General features: G+C 58.6%; 8 protein-coding genes across 8 annotated transcripts; 4 read left to right on the forward strand and 4 right to left on the reverse strand.

The window, feature by feature from the left end:
• Positions 1–54: 54 nt before the first annotated feature.
• BDY17DRAFT_7015 (uncharacterized protein) lies at positions 55–1,963 on the forward strand. The gene is made up of 3 exons (XM_033738626.1): positions 55–278; positions 387–768; positions 826–1,963. Exons 1-3 carry the CDS (start codon positions 213–215, stop codon positions 1,755–1,757), a joined length of 1,380 nt encoding a protein of 459 aa, XP_033593817.1. The 5' UTR covers positions 55–212; the 3' UTR covers positions 1,758–1,963.
• Positions 1,918–2,943, forward strand: BDY17DRAFT_319804 (uncharacterized protein; the record flags this gene model as incomplete). The annotated part of the gene is made up of 2 exons (XM_033736339.1): positions 1,918–1,971; positions 2,029–2,943. The coding sequence occupies 2 exons, from the start codon at positions 1,918–1,920 to the stop codon at positions 2,941–2,943; spliced, it is 969 nt and encodes a 322-aa protein (XP_033593818.1).
• A 44-nt stretch (positions 2,944–2,987) lies between these two features.
• Positions 2,988–7,540, reverse strand: BDY17DRAFT_288602 (uncharacterized protein). Its single transcript, XM_033732216.1, has one exon. It carries the CDS (start codon positions 7,236–7,238, stop codon positions 3,066–3,068), a length of 4,173 nt encoding a protein of 1,390 aa, XP_033593819.1. The 5' UTR covers positions 7,239–7,540; the 3' UTR covers positions 2,988–3,065.
• Positions 7,541–7,696: 156 nt separating this feature from the next.
• BDY17DRAFT_288604 (thioredoxin-like [2Fe-2S] ferredoxin-domain-containing protein) lies at positions 7,697–8,974 on the forward strand. The gene is made up of 3 exons (XM_033732217.1): positions 7,697–7,872; positions 7,930–8,220; positions 8,274–8,974. Exons 1-3 carry the CDS (start codon positions 7,750–7,752, stop codon positions 8,745–8,747), a joined length of 888 nt encoding a protein of 295 aa, XP_033593820.1. The 5' UTR covers positions 7,697–7,749; the 3' UTR covers positions 8,748–8,974.
• Positions 8,975–9,324: 350 nt separating this feature from the next.
• On the forward strand, positions 9,325–12,332 carry BDY17DRAFT_7223 (uncharacterized protein). Its single transcript, XM_033738651.1, has 3 exons — positions 9,325–11,546; positions 11,600–12,015; positions 12,222–12,332. The coding sequence occupies exons 1-3, from the start codon at positions 9,491–9,493 to the stop codon at positions 12,228–12,230; spliced, it is 2,481 nt and encodes an 826-aa protein (XP_033593821.1). The 5' UTR covers positions 9,325–9,490; the 3' UTR covers positions 12,231–12,332.
• On the reverse strand, positions 11,939–12,766 carry BDY17DRAFT_7295 (uncharacterized protein). The gene is made up of 2 exons (XM_033738658.1): positions 12,158–12,766; positions 11,939–12,068 (listed from the first exon to the last, which is right to left on the reverse strand). Exon 1 carries the CDS (start codon positions 12,608–12,610, stop codon positions 12,227–12,229), a length of 384 nt encoding a protein of 127 aa, XP_033593822.1. The 5' UTR covers positions 12,611–12,766; the 3' UTR covers positions 11,939–12,068; positions 12,158–12,226.
• Positions 12,767–13,105: 339 nt separating this feature from the next.
• On the reverse strand, positions 13,106–14,212 carry BDY17DRAFT_244056 (alternative oxidase-domain-containing protein; the record flags this gene model as incomplete). The annotated part of the gene is made up of 2 exons (XM_033730495.1): positions 13,106–13,747; positions 13,790–14,212. 2 exons carry the CDS (start codon positions 14,210–14,212, stop codon positions 13,106–13,108), a joined length of 1,065 nt encoding a protein of 354 aa, XP_033593823.1.
• A 1,065-nt stretch (positions 14,213–15,277) lies between these two features.
• Positions 15,278–17,053, reverse strand: BDY17DRAFT_227032 (uncharacterized protein; the record flags this gene model as incomplete). The annotated part of the gene is made up of 1 exon (XM_033730152.1): positions 15,278–17,053. A coding segment is annotated over one exon (1,776 nt), but the record flags the coding sequence as incomplete, so codon positions are not given.
• Positions 17,054–17,750: the final 697 nt, after the last annotated feature.

Here is a 17,750-nt window from a genome sequence, read left to right on the forward strand (position 1 = left end):
CTCGATTCTAGGCTCGCAAGGCCGGGGCGATGTGCGAGTAGTCGGGAAATATTACTTACCGACGCCGATGCGGCAACTGCCTATTCCGCACGTTCAGCCGCACACGACGCGGCTGACGGACTCGGATTCGCACTTTCCCAACCACTTTGCGAATCCGACTCTCGTCTCTCCCCATTCATCTCCCACAAGCTCGGCGCCGAACAGAGCCCAGAATGCCACGACTGAATCACCGGAAGACGCGCACGGGATGTCTGTTATGTAAGCAGCGGAAAGTCAAGGTGCGTGGGTTGCGAGTGTTAGTGTCAAGTCGGAGAATGTCAGGCAGCAGCCGTGCTGCTTGCAAGTCGCCCGTAGCCTCGCTGACCAGCATTTCGTATGGATAACAGTGCGATGAAGGCAAGCCGCGATGCAAGGACTGTGTGCGGCACAACAGGACGTGTGAATACCCCCAGCTCCCCCTGCGATCCTCCACCCCGAGGCCTGCGGCAGCACGAACTACCCATGGATCCATCAACGGCGATGCCCAACTCGATCCTGATGCCACCCCTCCAACCCCTCTTGTAGACGATCCCCTGTTGGAGCTCCGCCTCATGCACGAGTGGACGGCGTACACTTGCAAAACGTTCTCGACCGCCTGGGATTTCTGGTGTTATCGAGCGCCTCTTATTGCTCTCGACGCCCGCTACGCCCTCGATGCCATGCTGGCCATGACTGCCCTGTACGCCTCACGGACTCCGCCATCCCAACGGTATTCCTCTTCAGGCCGCAGTAAGTCGCTATAATGCCCCCTCCCGAACTATAGCGCCGTGATTGACCGACGTGCAGTGGGTGTCTTCAGCGATCCCGCGCCAGAACAGCCGGCAGAGCAAGACCTGGGCGATCGCTGGGCGGTAAAGCGACGAGCGTCCGTAGCGGATCGCATAGCCAACGTTGCCAGCGACGTCGGCGACGCCAGCGACAACGAACTCGAAGCCTCGCAGCGCAGCGCCAAATTGCTAACGGCCCACCGCATGTACTTCGACCGCGCAATCGAGGGCTACCGGAAAGCGCTCAGCGACCTCAACATCGAGAACGTCGAAGCCGTCTTCACCGCTTCCATCCTCGTCTCCTTCAATGCCCTCTTCACGCTCAGCGAGAACCAAGAGGACAACCCTTTGCAATCGCTCGATCCCAGCTTTTGGCTCCGCTTGGCGGGCGGCAGTCGGTGGATTAGCAGACGATGGCACGATATGGCTGGCAACGCCTGGCTCGCGAAAGCCGGCATGCTGCACGGCAAACCAGACCTATCGGACCAGGACGCCCTCTTTGCACCGGAGAATGGCCGGCCTTTCGAAAAGTTGCTGCACTTCGCCGCCGATTTCGAGGCCATGACGCCGGAGGACGTGGAGGCGTACAAACTCACGCTCTACTACATCGGCGCCATCTACAAAGGCATCGTGGAAGGGACGGACTCGCCGTTCGCCACTTGTCGTCGCCTGTCGGCCATGTCGTCCTGCTGTCCCGAGCGGTTTGTGGATTTGGTGGAGGCCAGGTTGCCCCGGGCGATGGTCATGCTCGCGCACGTGTTTGCCTCTATGAAGCTCGTCGATCAGAATGCAGTGTGGTTTCGAGGGATTGCTGAACGCCAGGTGCCCATTATTTACGAGCAGTTGCCTAATGCGTGGAAGGAGATGATGGTGTGGCCCATGGCTGTTGCGCGGGGCGAGGTGGATCGCGAGCCGCTTGAGACGCAACGCGATGAAAGCGTAACTCACTGAGATACCGCCACATCCATATTGCCAACGAATGTAACGAGTCCGATGATCCGACGTTGGGTGGCGGGTTGGTTCCGCTTGCCCGAAACAGAAGGAACGTTTCATGTCCATTCGCCACAGCCTCGACATACCTTGATGTACTACACCACCCATAACCAAAGTCATGGCTACCAATAACGAGACTCAATCGGGCATCAAGACCGTCCTCATAATAGGCGTAAGTGACCATCAATAACTCAACCCAATTCCTCCTCACTAACGGTAAGAAACACAGGCCGTCTTCCCCGCAACCCCCATCATCCGCACCCTCGACAACGCCAACCTCGCCATCCACGTCGCGCACCCCCGCGCCCTCTCCGACCCCTACAAACAAGTCACCTACCACGAATGCGAAACGTCCGGCGCCGCGCTCAAAACTCTACTCTCGGAAATCAAGCCAGACCTCATCGTCAGCACCGTCTCCGGCGGCGCATACGACACCCAAAAGGCCCTGATCGATGCGGCGCTCGAGGCGGGCGTCCCGCGCTTCATCCCCTACGAGTTCGGGCAGGATAGTTTGAATGCGGGCGTTCAGGAGCGATTGCAGCCCAGTCGGGGCCGGGGGAAGGTGATAGAGTACTTGAAGTCTTTATCCGGCGATGGCGGCGGCAGCAGCAGCAAGCTAAGCTGGGTCGGCATCGCGACCGGCGTGGATTTGGATCGCGGGCTGCTGAACGGGAATCTGGGCTTCGACATCAAGTGGCAGAGCGCGACGCTACATGGGCAGGGAAGTGAGCGCTTCGCCGCCAGCTCGTCGTCGTGGATTGGACGTGTGGTGCTGGCTGTGATTCAGCATTGGGACGCGGTGGCGAATCGGTATCTGTACGCTGCGGGGCTGACGACGAGTGGGGACGAGGTGGTGGCTGCGTTGGAGAAGGCCACGGGGCAGGAGTTTGTGGCTTCCAAGGGGGATGTGAAGGATTGCGTGAGGGAGGCGGAGGCGCGGATTGAGAGGGGCTTTCCCGACGCGGGCATGTTTCTTATGCGCCGGTCGGTGATGTACGACGAGGAGATTGGGGCGGTGCGGGCCTTCGAGCAGGAAGATGCGAAGAAGACGCTTGGGCTCGAGGCGGAGAAGTTGGAGGACATTATCGACTTTGTGAATCACGAGTTTGCGCATCATCAACAGGGAGGTTGTGGGTGCGATTGAAGGACTTTGCATTAATACATACTCTTGACGAACGACATTCAATCATTCCAATAATCATGAACCTCATAGACACGCCCCAAAACACAAGCAGCGCCGCGCTAAAATCGATCGTATCGAATCCGTCAACGCCGGCCGGAAAGCAACCTGTAGCTCAAACCAGTAGCCAGTCTACCATATCCCTGCTCCGAGCTGCGGACTCGACGTGACTCCGTGACATCCACATCGCTCTGGTTGTCAACGAATGTCCAGCTTTCCTCCGCATCCTCCTCTTCTCCCTCGCCCTCCAAGACCGCAGGGTTGTCGTCCTGGGCCGAAGGCTTCTTGATCAAACTCCGGGCATACTCAAGATCACGATAGATGGCATTAATCGCAGTCCCAACGCCATCTTCCCGCCGAATCTTCTCGCCCAGCCGACGCGCTTTGCCGCGCATGCGCTCATCATGCGACGCCAACCAGATAGCTTTCCCCAGCGTGAGCGGCGTGATTTTCTTAACGTGCAAGCCGACACCGAGATCCTCGACGCGTGACGCAAAGAAGAATTGGTCGCCGAAAAACGGCTTGATGACGGTCGGCACGCCGGCTCGTAGACTCGCGCCAGTCGTTCCTGCGCCGCCGTGATGCACGGCACAGTCGATTTGCTTGAAGAGCCAGTCGTGCGGGGCGGCGCGGATATGGTAGATTTCAGGCGGGAGAACCGGAGCAGCAGCAGCCGGAGCAGCAGAGGAGTCGGAATCAGCACCGTCGAAGATGTCGGACCAGCCCTTGGAAAAGATGCATCGCACGTCGGCTTTGCGCACTGCCTCGATAATCTGCTTCGTCATGCCCGCGGAGTCGGCCATGGGGATCGAGCCGAAGCCAATGTACACCAATTTGACCTTGTCCTCCTTCGCCTTACGGATGAACTCGATCAGTTCAGGCTCCGGCGTGTATGTATCTCCTTCATCCAGGAACCAATAGCCAGTGACGCGGATCCAATCGCTGAAATCCAGCGGCGGCACGACCACGCTGGGCGAGAAGTTGTACAAGAAAGGCACCTTGTTAAGCTGCATCTTGCCGAGATCGGTCGGGCCCAGGCCCAGCTCCTTCCTCCGCCAGCGATTGATCTGGCCCGCCGTCATCTGCCAGAAGATCTTCTCAAACAGCACGTACGTCATGTAATTGTACCGGCCGCCCATCTTCTGATTCGGCGTGGCAAACGCATGCGGGTACGCGCGCGTCCTCGTCCACGGCATGGTAAACGCGCGGAAGTAGGGGATGCCGAGCGCCTCGGCGATGTGGATACCACACATGGCTGATGGACTCTCGATCAGGAGATCGGAGTTTTGACATGCCAGCCACGCCGTTCCGAGCAGCCTCTGCAGCCAGGTTCGCGCGAAGGAGCCGGTCTCGTAGATGAAGGCGGGCGTGAACATGCCCAGCTCCACGCACAGGCGCATCAGCTCGCCCGGATCGCCATCGACGGGAGCAAACTCAATGCCGTACTCTTCAATCCAGGGTTGGAATGTCACATGCGTTGCGATCTTCACGTGATGCCCTTGTGCCGCAAGGCCTTTGCAAAGAGCAATATACGGCTGCACATCGCCCCTTGACCCGATGGTCAGGCAGGTGATTCGCATCGGCTGTTTGGGGCGAAAGTCGAGTATGGAAGCGTTTGGATCATCGAAAAGTATCGAAGCATCCCCTTCCGTCCGATTGGTGATTGCTTCAGACCTGGCCAAGCCATCTCCTTTGGTTTTCTCAGAGCGAGCGTCTTGCAGAAGCTCGTGTTCCGCCGCAGCCTCCTCCGCGTCCAGTTTCTCTTCCTCAGTCAAGATGTGGGGAGATTCTAGAGTCGCTCTCGCCACATCTAGACCTCTTAAGAGTGTCACGGTACAATCGTCGCGCACGCCTCGCGAGCCAAAGTCGAAGAACAGCTCCTCGCGCCCTTTGACGACAAGCACCATACCCGGGTAGCCCCATCTGAATCCCCTCTCCTTGGTGACGTTGTCAACATCGCTGAACGGCACAACGAGCTTCGTTCGAGTACCGTAAAGAAGACTTCGAAAGCACAGTCTGCGATCGCTAACATATATCTTCCCGTACAATGGCAAAACTCTGTGTAACCAGCAGTAGAAGATGGCGCGGAGGCGCTCCGTACTCGGCAGGGCAAAATGCTCTTGGAATCGGCGCTCGTGCTCAGCGGTGTCCAGGTCTTGCTCTGGGTCAGCCGTGCGGTCATCGGTTGCTAGCCCGTCGGCCTCGGAATAGTGACGTTTGCCGCCAGCAATGGCCCCCGAGAACTTGTCGTAGTACGTCTTCGGACTGCTGCTGAGGTATGATCCCATCCGCTTTCCTTGATCTCGCACAGCGCCGGCTATATAGTAGGCGTGTTGCAACGGAGCAGCAACGACTTGGGATGTGGCGTCGAATAAGGCGGGCAGAGATTGTGGCTGCTTGCTGGCAGAGGTGGATTGCCGGGGGAGCATAGCAGAATCATGGAGGGGAAGAGTCGGCGCCCTCTCATCTCTGCCGTGCGATGGCCGTTCGTCCCGAGAGAGATCAGCCGCCGACTTGGGGCTACTTGTGCTTTGAGCCTCGCGGCGAAGCCGATCGATTGCAGACCGCTGCACCGAATGCTTGGAGTGACTCGTACGAAGCGTGGGGGCTGTCAAAATCTGACTCGCCGTCATGTCCATTCCGGCGTCATGCTCGTCACCTGCAAGCTCGGAAATATCCTCACTCGCAAGCGATTCCGAAGATTCTTTTGCCGACGGTGATTGAGATCTTTGGCTTGATTGACTAGCGGTACTGTCTGCACGCTTGCGAGGACTGAAGCCCGCTGATTTACGATTGGACTTCGTTGACTCACGCTCTTGGTGTGGAGGTCTGGTTGCCAAAGGGTTGCTCAACGTGTTTTGGGCAACTGATGTGCTCTTGGACGAAGATACGGGGGCCTCATCTGAAAGGTGCTTTTGGTGATTGCCTTGCGTCATGATTGTCAAGACACTCAATGCGTCTTTTCCGTGATTGAAGAAGGTGAAGAAGTACTCGTCGACCGCATAAGTCTCGTCGCCATCGACCACGCGTAACTTCACGGTACCTGCCTGTTCGATGGTGGAAGTCGGCTCAACATCCACAATGTTCTCGAGCGGTATGGCAATCTTGACACTGTCGCCATCATTGTGTGAGCGAAAGATTACTCTTTGTAGCTGCCTGACCCATTCTTTTGCAGCGGTGGCGGTGTCCGCTCGGAAGTGGTGGGAACGCTTTTCGGTGGTGATGGTGAATGGCGTTGCGGCATCGTCTTCCAGGCCTGACTCGGCGACTGAGAGTTCCGCCGCGATGGCGTATCGCAGATCAATAGATCCTCTGGGGAAATAAAGGTCTGATGCATTGCTGAAATACGAGAGGATGTCGCCCTTCAAAGTGAACCAATATCGGCGGAAGTGCGGGTTGCGTCTGCCTTGCTTGCCGAGATGTCCAGATTTGATGACATTGCCTTTCTTCTGGAGATAGGCGTAGAAACATACGTGCTTCTGGGTAATGTACATGTAGCCCTGGAGCAGGGCACTCTGAAGATACCAGCATGCGTACTCGGCTACAACATCTTCGGGCTCGTCGAAGTGAAAGATCTCGGCGAGAGCATTGGGTAAAGCCACGGGAGCCCGGGATGCATTCTTCACCGCTTCCTGATCGTCTTTGAGGGTACTTGGAGCGGCCGAAGACTCCATTTCTGCTTTTGCCCGGGCTTGGATCTTACGATCTAGGATGGGTGTGTTTTGTGGAGATGCAGACGCAAGAGAGGAAGCTGGGCGAGGCCGAGAAGGGAGGATTTGTGATTCGGACATGGTGTCGCCTGAATTCGTAGCCGCAGCGGAACGCGATGTTGTGCCTCCTGCGGTGTGGCTCTTGCGATGCCGGGAGGGCAGTGCTTGACGGTGTCTTTCCCGCCTCTCGTCCAGACTTGATCTTGCACTCGAGCCCGGGCGTGCTACGTGTGCCAAGTCTCTGCTGTTCCTCCTGGCGCCCTCTGCATCGGTGTCTGTATCGCTGCCACTGTCCTCTGGGTGGAAGCCCGGGCGGACGGTGCCCTTGCTGTGAGCGGCAGCGATGACACCGTACATTGACTGTTGCACAAACGTCTCCGGGTGCGCCTGATCTGGTCTTGCAGCATCGTCGACCATCACTTCCTCCTCTTCTTCATCAACCATGAAGCGCTGAGGAATCTCCAGGCTGTATGCACGACGCTTCTTTGGCGGGGGCATCGTTTGCCTATCTGGAGGAGGTATGACGAGACTTTGTGCGGCGGAATCCATGGTGGGCTTGGCTACCACGCGCGTGGGACGGATATGGAGCGTGTCGAAAGGTAAGCGGCTGGCGAACGGTGGGTGAGGCCTGTTAATGCTCCTCCAAATGTCACCTACACCACGCGCGGGCTAGCTATCTTGCACCTGGATGTCTAATCAATTGCCGGCGAGATGGTGCTACATGTTGGGTGGCAGTGTGATCCACGAGCGGACAGATGTGCGCTCTGATGGATGACACATTGCTGGATGGTGAGAGGGTGGTGAGTGGGGAAGAAGAGGCACAGCGATAGATTGGAAGAGTGAGGCCCAGCACGCATGTGATCGACGTCAAATGACACGCGCAGGCGTTATGCCCGGCCGCGCCTGCCGAAGCGAGCTGTGCTGGAAAGCCTCAGGCATCAATGCACAGACCATGCAGCTGGTCGGCCAATGAACGGCGGCTTCGATGTAAAGGTCATCGTCCAAACGCCCCCGAGCAACACCAACTCCCCCATCTCCTCCACCCCTTCAACCACACACAATGGCGTCCAAGGTGGCGCCGTGGGCGTTCAGATCAGTGGCGAGGGCAGTCCGCACCACTCCCAGACCTCAGTACCGCTCCTTTCACGTGTCGGCCGCCGCACGAAGCGACACCCTCAATGTTGTATGTGTTCCCCGCAGCTCCCCCCTCGTCCATGGGACAGCGCACTCACGATCATAGCACCGCAACTCCGAGAAGAACAACCCCTCCGTGCCCTTCGAGTTCAACGCCATCAACAAGCAGCTCATCAAGGAGGTGCTCAGCCGCTACCCGAGCCAGTACAAGAAGGCCGCGGTCATGCCGCTGCTTGACCTGGGCCAGCGGCAGCATGGCTTCACCAGCATCAGCGTGATGAACGAGGTGGCGAGGATACTGGAGATGCCGCCCATGCGGGTGTATGAGGTGGCCACCTTCTACACCATGTACAACCGTGATCCCGTGGGCCGGTTTCATGTGCAATGCTGCACAACCGTACGTACTAGTCGGTCCCTGGGGAGGACAGGACAATGCTGACTCCAATGCAGACGCCATGCGCTCTCCGTGGTGCCAACGAGATCATGAGGACCATCGAACAGCATCTCGGCGTTCACAACGGCGAGACGACGGCGGACGGCATCTTCACCCTCACCGAGGTTGAGTGCCTCGGCGCGTGCGTGAATGCGCCGATGGTCCAGATCAACGATGACTACTTTGAAGATCTCACCCCCGAGACTACCAAGCAGCTTCTAGATGCATTGAAGGATGCGGCGGAGAAGACGGGCGCGGGTGGCAATGCACCTGGCCTGGTGGGCGACTTTGGCAAGGATGAGGTGAGCGGCAAGCCGACGGGGCGACAGGTCAAACTGGGCGGACCCGGATACAGTGGACAGGGGGCGTTTGTGCCGGCGCCAGGGCCATTGAGCTCGCGGACCTCGTGTGAGAATTCAAAGGGCCGGACAACGTTGCTGGAAGAGCCGTGGACCGGCGAGAAGGTGTTCCGTACCGACGGTGAGATCTAGACATATATTCATGTACAGTGTACCTCCAGACCGACCACTCTTGCGTGACATGACACGTCTAGAGGGTTCGCAATTGGTGCAGCCAAGAATCCGCTGCCTAGTGTTGGATGGTGTGGATGATCCAGCCTCGTCAATTTCCCCTCAGGCCAAGCTAGTTCGCAGGTGGCTGGAGGTGGATTACGCATCGCTCAAAGACACTGTCCATGCAGGCAACTCGTGGAGAGTATTCGATCCTTTTACCAAACTCCCTCTCAGAACAAACGAAGCGACAGCATCTCGGAGATTTCTTTGACTCTTGGGTCGGCGGCGTGACGTGCCGTACCTTCTTTCCCTTGCACGCCCCCCACCTTCCTGCCAAGCCAGACCAGCTGTACGCCGTGCATCGAGCGTGCGTGCGTGCGTGCGCTCATCTTGCCCCCGGGCGGCGGCTGTGCCCAACCCAACCCTCCCCTCCTGCTCCCTCCCCTTCTCCCCAATCACCGGCACACGCCTGGGTGCGAGGCATCGTGACGTGCAGCGCAGTGCCGTGCCGAACACCGTCCCTATCCCAACCCCACCCCACCACCCATCCTCACCGGAGCGGGGCGCACGAAGCAGCTACCCAGGCGGACGCACGTTTCTTCTGCGCCCGCCCATCGAGGCGCAGCCCAAAGGCTACCTTTGCCTGCGACCACCCGCCTTTTCGACTCCGCTTCATCCAACATCGTCCGCAAGGCTGACCACCCCGTCCACTCACCGGAAACATGTCTCGCGTGTCTCGCGTGGTATATAGAGAGAGCGACTCGCGCGAGTATGAGGAGAAGCCTCGCAAGACTTACACCACCGTGCGACGCTACCAAGTTCCCGACACTCAGTCGTCCAGCAGCAGTGAAGAGGAGGAAACGAAGACGAAAGAGAAGATCACCATCCGACGCGAGCGCTCCTCACAGCCCCGCGAGCGCGAGAGAGACAGCGAGGACATCAACATCCGCATTTCCGAACGAGAGCGTGACGGCCCACGAGGAGAGGACTTGCGCTTTAGTGAGCGCATCAACATCTCCGAGCGCGATCGCAACCGAGGCCGTGGTAGCAACTACCGCGTCGTGGAGAAGGAGAGCGACTTTGAGGAAAGTCGATCTCGCGCCAACTATCGCTCCAGCGATTATCGCAGCTCCACGAACGACGGCCCGTCGCAGAAACGAACAACGGAATACCGCGTCGAACGGGATCGTTCATTCTCGCCTCCCAGTCGACACGGCCATCGCAGAGACGATTCCTACGAGGTGGAACGATACGTCAAGGAGACTGATTACTACGCCCCCGAAAGACCGGCCGCGCCACCCATCATCATTCGCGAGAGGAGCAGAGACCCTCCGCCTCCCATCATCATCCGCGAGTCGGCCCCGCAGCCAATCATCATCCGGGAAGAACGTCGAGAGCCTCGTTATGAATTTGTCGAACGCGAACGAGACGAAAGCAAGTCGGTGGTGAAGAGTGAGAAGAGCGAGTCCCCAAAGCAGCCTCCTGCGTCGGTGGCAGCGTCCCGTCGCTCGACGCACGCTCCACCTCCGCAACAAGAGCAACAGGAAGGTGATTATTTCTACGAACGTCGTATCATTGAACGCGATCGTCCACCACACAGAAGACAGGATCACCACAGTCACGAAATCCATCCAAAAGACAGCGCGTCGAATTACAGCAGTGACGACAGTTACGAGCACGTCCGCAAGTCCACCACATACATTGAAGACCGCGACCACAGCCCACACCATAAACGCCATCTGGCCGAAGGCGCGCTCGTTGGCGCTGCTGCGGGCGAGATTTACCGGCACCATCGAATGTCGCAAGGAAGGCCTGGCAGCGGGCGCATCGTGTCTGGTCTGGGCGGTGCTGCTGTTGGCGCTTTGGGCGCTGAAGCCATCACCCGCTGGAGGAGCAGGAGTCGGCGCCGTCGCTCGGAAAGCAGATCCAGTGGAGGCTCTGATCGATCACGGCACACCCGCCGCGATCATCGTGGCAGGCGCGACAGCTACTCTCGTTCGCGCTCTCGTTCCAGGTCTCGGTCGAAATCGCTGTCGGGCAGACGACTGGCTGGATATGCCGGAGTGGCGGCGCTGGGAGCGCTCGGGGCGTATGCGTTGACCAGGAACAAAAACAAAGACACAATCATTGTCAACGACGGCGGGAGGCCTGGACGTCGCCGTTCTGCGCGCCGATCTCTGAGTGAAGATGGCTTCGTCAGAGATGTGCGGGAAGACGATAAGCATCGGGATCCTCAACATCGCAATCGTCGAATCGCACAAGCTGGTCTGGCAACCGCGGCAGCTGCTGCTGTAGTCGAGCGAGTGCGATCGAAGAGTCGCGGTGGTCGCCACAAAGACCAGTCCCGGTTCCACCAGGGCGTCCCGATCGTGGCCGCTGGACTCGGTGGCGCGGCGCTGGCGGGCTTGTACGAGAAGAACAAGGCGAACAAGGAGGCCAAACGAGACGCCATCATCCAAGATGAAATGAACAGAGGCAGGCGCGGAAGCAGGTCGAGAAGCAGATCCCTCGGTCCTAATGCGAGATTTGACGACCAAGGCTACGGATATGGAAATGATCCTGTCTATCGCGACGCCCCTCGCGATGTCTACAGCGACGAAGACCAGCCTGGACAGTATAGAAGACGGGGAGGCAGCGCCGGCAGCAGTCCAGACAATCGCTATCGCAGACGAAGTCGGTCCAGGAACGATAGGGGTATGGCAGAAGCCGGGGCAGCAGCTGGTGCAGCCGGAGTTGCAGCCCACGATATGGGGGGCCAGCAGCAGCCCGGTGCTCAACGTGAGTCGACCACAATGTGAGTAAAAGAAGCCAAGCTGACTTCTTCAAACCAGATCGAGAGTACCAAGAATACGGCGACCCCTTCCACGGGCATGGGTATACGCCCAACGCTTATAACGATCCGCCGTCGGGATACATACCGGACGGCCAGGCAACATACCCGCCACAACCGCAAACCTACCCAGCAGCACCCTACTTTCCCCCGCCGCCCAATGGCGACAATGCCTACTCCTACTCCCCTCGAGCAGGGAATGCATATCCTGCGTACAACCCAGCGGAGTGGGCGCAAGGCGCCGCGCCGCCTCAAGCTCCACCAAATGCAGCCGGTGGTGCGGCACGCGACCTCAACACCCCCAACAACGCTCCCGGCCCGCATGATCCGTATGGCGGTATGCCAGGGGATCAACAGCCACCGCCCCCAGGCGATGATGGAGGGAGACGAGGCCGAGGAGGAGCAGACACCCATGATGTGAGTGCCTTTAATACTGTTCCCGGCACTTCTGCCGCCGCCGCCGCCAGCACCTTTCATGCCGTTAGCGAACACGATGCTCAAGATGCGGGTATGTCGGGGAACTCCTTTCTGACGCGCCCTGCAAACTGACCTGACACACCTTCTGATGAGCCCTTGCAATCCGGGCATGAACGTTTTCGCTAACCAAGGTGTGTTCGACACAGATGCGCTAGACAACGCCCAACGCGCCCGCTCCACCAGCCGCGTGCGCTTCAACCTCGACGCAAACGAAGCGCACTCGCCCGAAAAGCAACGCAAAAAAGAAGAACGCTACAGCGACTCGGAAACAAGCGGCGACCGCAAGCGAAGAAGCCGCCGAAGACGCCAGCGCCACGATGACGACGACAACTACTCCTCCAGCCGCAGCGGCGGTCTGATGCACGACCCCTACGACCGGCCGCCTTCTTCGGGCTCGCATCGGAGACGACATAGTCATGGTGGTCGCGGACGGGAGGAAGACGATAGCGAGGAGTCGGATGGGACGATTGAGCTTCCCGATCGCTTTGATGAGCATGGCAATCGGAAGATGGAGGGGGGCGATGCGTTGCAGCATTTACTGGGGAATCTGGCCGGGGGGTTTTTCGGCGGGGGTGAGGATGATGCGGGTGGTCGGCGGCGCTATAGGCGCTGATTTCCGGTGTCTGAGGTTGTTGCTGATGGTGTGACGATATCTCTTGACGCTGGGTGGGGAAGGGCAAAGGGGATTTTCTTCGCTTTGCTCCGGACGTTTTTGGCGCGAGGTTACGAAGCTGATGATGTGGCCACGATATCCACGTAGCGTAGCATTTTAGTTTCCCTTTAGAATGAATGATACGGCTGTGCAGTTTGGAGTTTCTTCGTTGACTTCCCCTCTATAGAGTCGGATGTAACTACGACGAGGTCCCGTGCGAGGCCAAAAAAATTCGTATAGTCGTACACGAGCAAAACGTGCTGCTCTGATAACACATACTGCCATTCGTCCCAGGAGTAGAGAGAAAAGGACCACGCCACGCCGCTGATCATACCCCATTTTACCCTCCCAACGCCCTCTCATCTCATCGTTACACGCTCAAATCACCTCATCCCTCTCCCAACCCCCGGGCCGCTGATGCTGAATACCCTTGTTGGGATGCGGCCTATCGTCGCTCTTATACGTGCTGCTGTACGGATTGGGATCCTCCTTGTAATCGATATTCGCCAGCGTGTGATTGACCTCGCGATGCTTCGACTCGTCGGCGCGAACGTAGAGCAGCAGGTCGCGCATCGTGCGCTTCCCCTCGGGCATCTTCCAGTACTCGATGGCAATCGGCGGCGCCTCCATCTTCTCCCACAGCGGCAGCTTGCCGGCGTCGATGTCGTTGATTTCGCGCGTGTACGTCAGCACCGCTTCCTCTTCCAGGTAGCCGACGAAGCGGTGGCACGTGCTGGGCGAGACGAGGTATGCGAGGAAGAAGGCGTTGAAGAAGACGCCTTGCGCGCCTAGCACGGCGAGCCGCATGAACCAGCCCGGCTCCGCCATTTGCAGGAAGGTGAGGAGGTGCATGCGCTCGTTGTAGCTCTCCTCCAACAGCGTCTCCATCCAGCCGTTGTCGCGCTTCATGCGCCGCATCGAGCGCAGATGGCGCAGCATGCCGGCCACCATGCCCGGCACGCCCGCCACCGACTCAAGAAAGATGTTGCGGATCATGTACTTGCGCTCGGTCATGGCGAACTTCTGCTGCGCCGCCGCGGGGCTCTTGTCGTGGAGTGCAACGGCTTTGTCGTGCCTGTAGCCGCTGACGAGGTCGAAGCACCAGCGCGTGGTGCGCAGAGCGCCGAGGGCGATGTAGTCCGACCATGTCTTTGCATTGCGGTGCGCAACTACGACCGAGTTGACTTCGGCTTCGGTGTAGATGGGATGTGACCAGGCGGCGGGGGTGCGGCGGATTTGTTCGGTGTGGGTTACGGGGAAGAACTCGCGGATGGGAGCGGGGTTGGTGAATTTGAAGGGGTGGCGGTTGGTGGTGCTGAATTGGCGGCGGGAGGGTGAGGGGTGTCGTAGGATCACGAGGGTGCCGTAGGAGAGGGATGATGATGGCGAGGAGGCGGCGAGGCTGGAGTTGAAGGCTTTGAGGAGGTGGGAGGCGGGTTGTTTGGAGAGGAGCGCGTTGGCGCCGAGGGTCCGTGTGCAGCTCATCGATGCTGTTGGGTGGTATGAGTGTGTCTGGATATCAGTGGGGTGTAGTAGGGAGTGGTGTAGGAGATTGAGTGGTATAGAGACGATGATGAGTGAAGAAGTGGAGGGACACAAAGGAAGGAACGACCTGAGCTCAGGCCGTATTTGAACTCAGCCTTGCCTCGCAGCCTCCACTCAATCGGTGGAGACGCTCATCGTCCGCTCGGGTCAGCATGACCCACGCATTGTCGTTGCGATCATATTCCGGGACGCAGCCAAGGCTTTCAGCTCGCCGGAGACGTGAGGACGCGAACCCGGCGACCAATCAGAGGCGTCGCGATTTCATCCGACAGCCGCACGAGAATTTGTAGGAAGACTCGCCTCCACCTCCGGCGATGTCTGCGTGGCAGATGATCAGTCCTCACCTATTGCCGGGTCATTCCCATGCGAATGGCTGTTCAATGCGTGCGCATCTCGCCGCAAGTCGCGTGTTGATGAGAAATTAATTGATCGTCATGCGGAAGGAGTCAATGGCCGGTGCAATCCATCCCGTGCATACTCATCACTTCATTCACATCGCCTCAAGACTGAAATAGGTATATCATCACTAAACACATCCAGCCCGAGCTTTTGATCATCTCGTCAACGATAACAAAATCAAGGCCGCCACTTCGCCCTTTCCCCCTGCGCATTCCCCAGCACCTCATTCAACGCCGCCGCCTTCGCCCGCATAGGAAGCATACTACTCCGCCTGTCGTTCACGCTCGGCGGCCTCGCTTTATGGTGCAGCGGACTCTCCGTGTCGGCATCGTTGCCATCTGTGAATCTAGGAGGTAGAGGTGGTACGATGCTCGTGCGGCGCGCTGCGGCACTCGATACTTGAGCAGTCGAGCGTAGGCCTGCGTACGATTTCCGCGACGCCAGCGAGCGCTGGCCGGCGGCCATAGGGGTAGTGGATTGCTGGGGCATAGGGAGGCCTGATTTTCGACTGCTGACACTGTGTGAAGGCGGGGGTATCCCCGTTGTACTCGGCGGTCTCACGGAATGGTGACCCAGATTAGGGGTCGACGCTTTGCGGCTCATCAATGCGCGTGTGGACGGGGAATCCGAGGGATTCGACGATGATCGCAGGAAATTGCTCTGCTTGGCCACCGGCGTTTTGGCGTATGGCGAGGGCTCCAGGGCGGAGAGTGGCAGAAAGTCGCGATTCCGGCTCTCCGGCTTTGTGGCAATTTGCCAGCGCGGTCGGGTAGCCGTGGGTGGTGACGGGATTTGGCTTGCTGTACGTCTTGCTAGAGGTGAGGAAAGCGAACGCGGAGTGGAGTTCCCAGAGTAGGTGAGTGGAATCCGGCGAGGGATGGAACTGGGTATGCGGGCGCTGCTCGTTCGCGGCTTCGCGAGCATCAGTGGTGTCGGCGTCCTACTGCCATTTCCGCTCAGCCCACCGACCACGCTGCTCGCCGGCGAGCTACCCGGTGTATCGACAAGACTGCTGGCAAGGGATCGTTCGCTTGATACAACGGTCGAGACGGAATCTCGGTACTGCGTGTCGGGAGTTTCAACGGGCAGCTCTTCGAGGACCAGATCCATATCTCGCATGTCCCCTTGCAGCGCACTCCAACGATGCTTCATGTCGCCCTGCAGCCGTAGGATCTCTCCATTCACCGTCAATCTCTCCTTCACTCCTCGGTCGATGATGGCGAGAACGCGCTCAACTGCAGGCCCGTAATGCGACTTCTTCGCATCGTAGCTCTCGACCTTCCGAGCGAACGACGGGGCATTGCTGGTGTATTCGCCCGCGTCAACGGCGTCTCGAAGCTTGTTGTAGCTCCGCGTAATTGACTCCTCCATCTTCAGGGCTTGTCGTCCCGCGTTGCGGAACACCAAGACCCATCGATCTTCCCCAAGCTCTCTCCGAAGCGATTCCGCGTCCGCCTCAAGCTTCTTCCATGAGTCTTCCAATTGCTCTCTTCGCGTGTCCAGATCGGTGCAAGCAGATGGAAAGATCACACTTCCTCGGAGCTTGAATGCGGATAGACGCATGGGAAGAAAATCGAGCGATGCCCGCAGTGGCTGCATTTGGGCGAACAGGGCTAGTAAGCTCGTGTCTTCTTTGGTGTCGCTTGATGGTGGACCGTCGACTGGTGTAATGGGTGAAAATGCTCCAGGCAGGCTCAGACGATGGCTGTGCAACGGCGCCCCTTGACCCGGTCGCTCTTCCACGATCGTCTCGAGCTCGTGCAAATCGATGCTGTCCTTCGAGCTAAGTAGACTCCCGGCGCCTTGATGCCGCCTTTCCTCCATTTCGAAGACCAGTCGGTTCAAGGCGTCCATCTCCTGGCGAATCTCACCTAGCACGCTGATCCACAACAGCTCCCACTCCATTGCGACCTCCACCTGGTCCTTCACGCCTCGCAGCGTAGCTTTGACTTTCTGCCAGCTGGCGAGAATATTCTCCATCTGCTTAACGGTCGACTGGAGCTCGACGGCGGGCAGGGCAGCAATATCTTCCCGAGTCTGAAGTCGCTCGATAGACAGGACGTAGACTTCAATGAGTTCCTGAAAGCGGCTGATGGCTTGATCAACATCCTCCACGCCTTCCTTGCCGCCGGCCGCCGCCCATTCCACATCATTCTCTGCATCCAGGCCGCCGAGCACTTCCGAAGCTTTGCCAATCCAAATCTGAATCTGCTCGGCCGCGTCCGATAATGCTCTCGCCGCCTCAGCAGAGGTGGGGATGGATGAGATCCGCTTAGCCAGCGAATCAGGGTCTGGGAGCTTCAACGACGTCAGGTGTGACAGCTGGCCTTGAAGGCTTGCTCTACCAAGTGTGTATAGCGAATTAGTTCGAGAGAGACTCCGACTTGCAAGGCCTCCATCGCCCAAGCTTTCGCTACTGCCGTTCCGCGTGGGGAAAGCAGGCCAAATGGGAGATTGGAAGTATTCGCTGGCTCTCGATGCTTGCGGAGTGCCCGGTGTAGGCGTGCGCGGTGGGTACAAGACTGGAGTCCGCGTGATCGTTGTCGTCGGCGCTGCTGTTGCCCTGGGGTCAGGACTCAAAGGTTCCTTTGTGCGGCGATGTAATCTTGTTTTTCCCACGTCGGGCAAGACATATTTCTTCTTGTCGTTGAGGCCGTCGTCGTCCTCCGTATCCGAGGGCGCGAAGTGGTCGCTGATGTTCAGGACGGAGGAGACATCGCTCTCCAGGAGCGAGGCCTCGCCTTCGGATATCACTGGTCCGCCGCCGTCCAGCCGAACACCGCCTGAGGGCATGCTGATGGCCACTTTGCTTCCAGCTCTGCACTGAATCCTACTCTTTGGGTTCTCCACGTGCTACAACGACCCGTTCTGCCTCCTCTTCGCACCAAGGCTTCCCCTTCTTGTTAACTATCCATTCGCAAGCTCGAGTGGGGTGACGTAGTTCGAGGACAGCCTTGCTTGGTGCTGATGCGTGTGCGGCACTCTACGAGAGGAGACAACTGTAAAGTCAGCCACAGGCCGTATCGCGACGTAGAGCGCATAGAACCTCATCCCATTGCCGCCTGATTGACGTGCAACA

The sequence above is a fragment of the Neohortaea acidophila genome (genome assembly GCF_010093505.1).
Source record: "Neohortaea acidophila strain CBS 113389 unplaced genomic scaffold BDY17scaffold_1, whole genome shotgun sequence".
Lineage (NCBI taxonomy): Eukaryota > Fungi > Ascomycota > Dothideomycetes > Mycosphaerellales > Teratosphaeriaceae > Neohortaea > Neohortaea acidophila.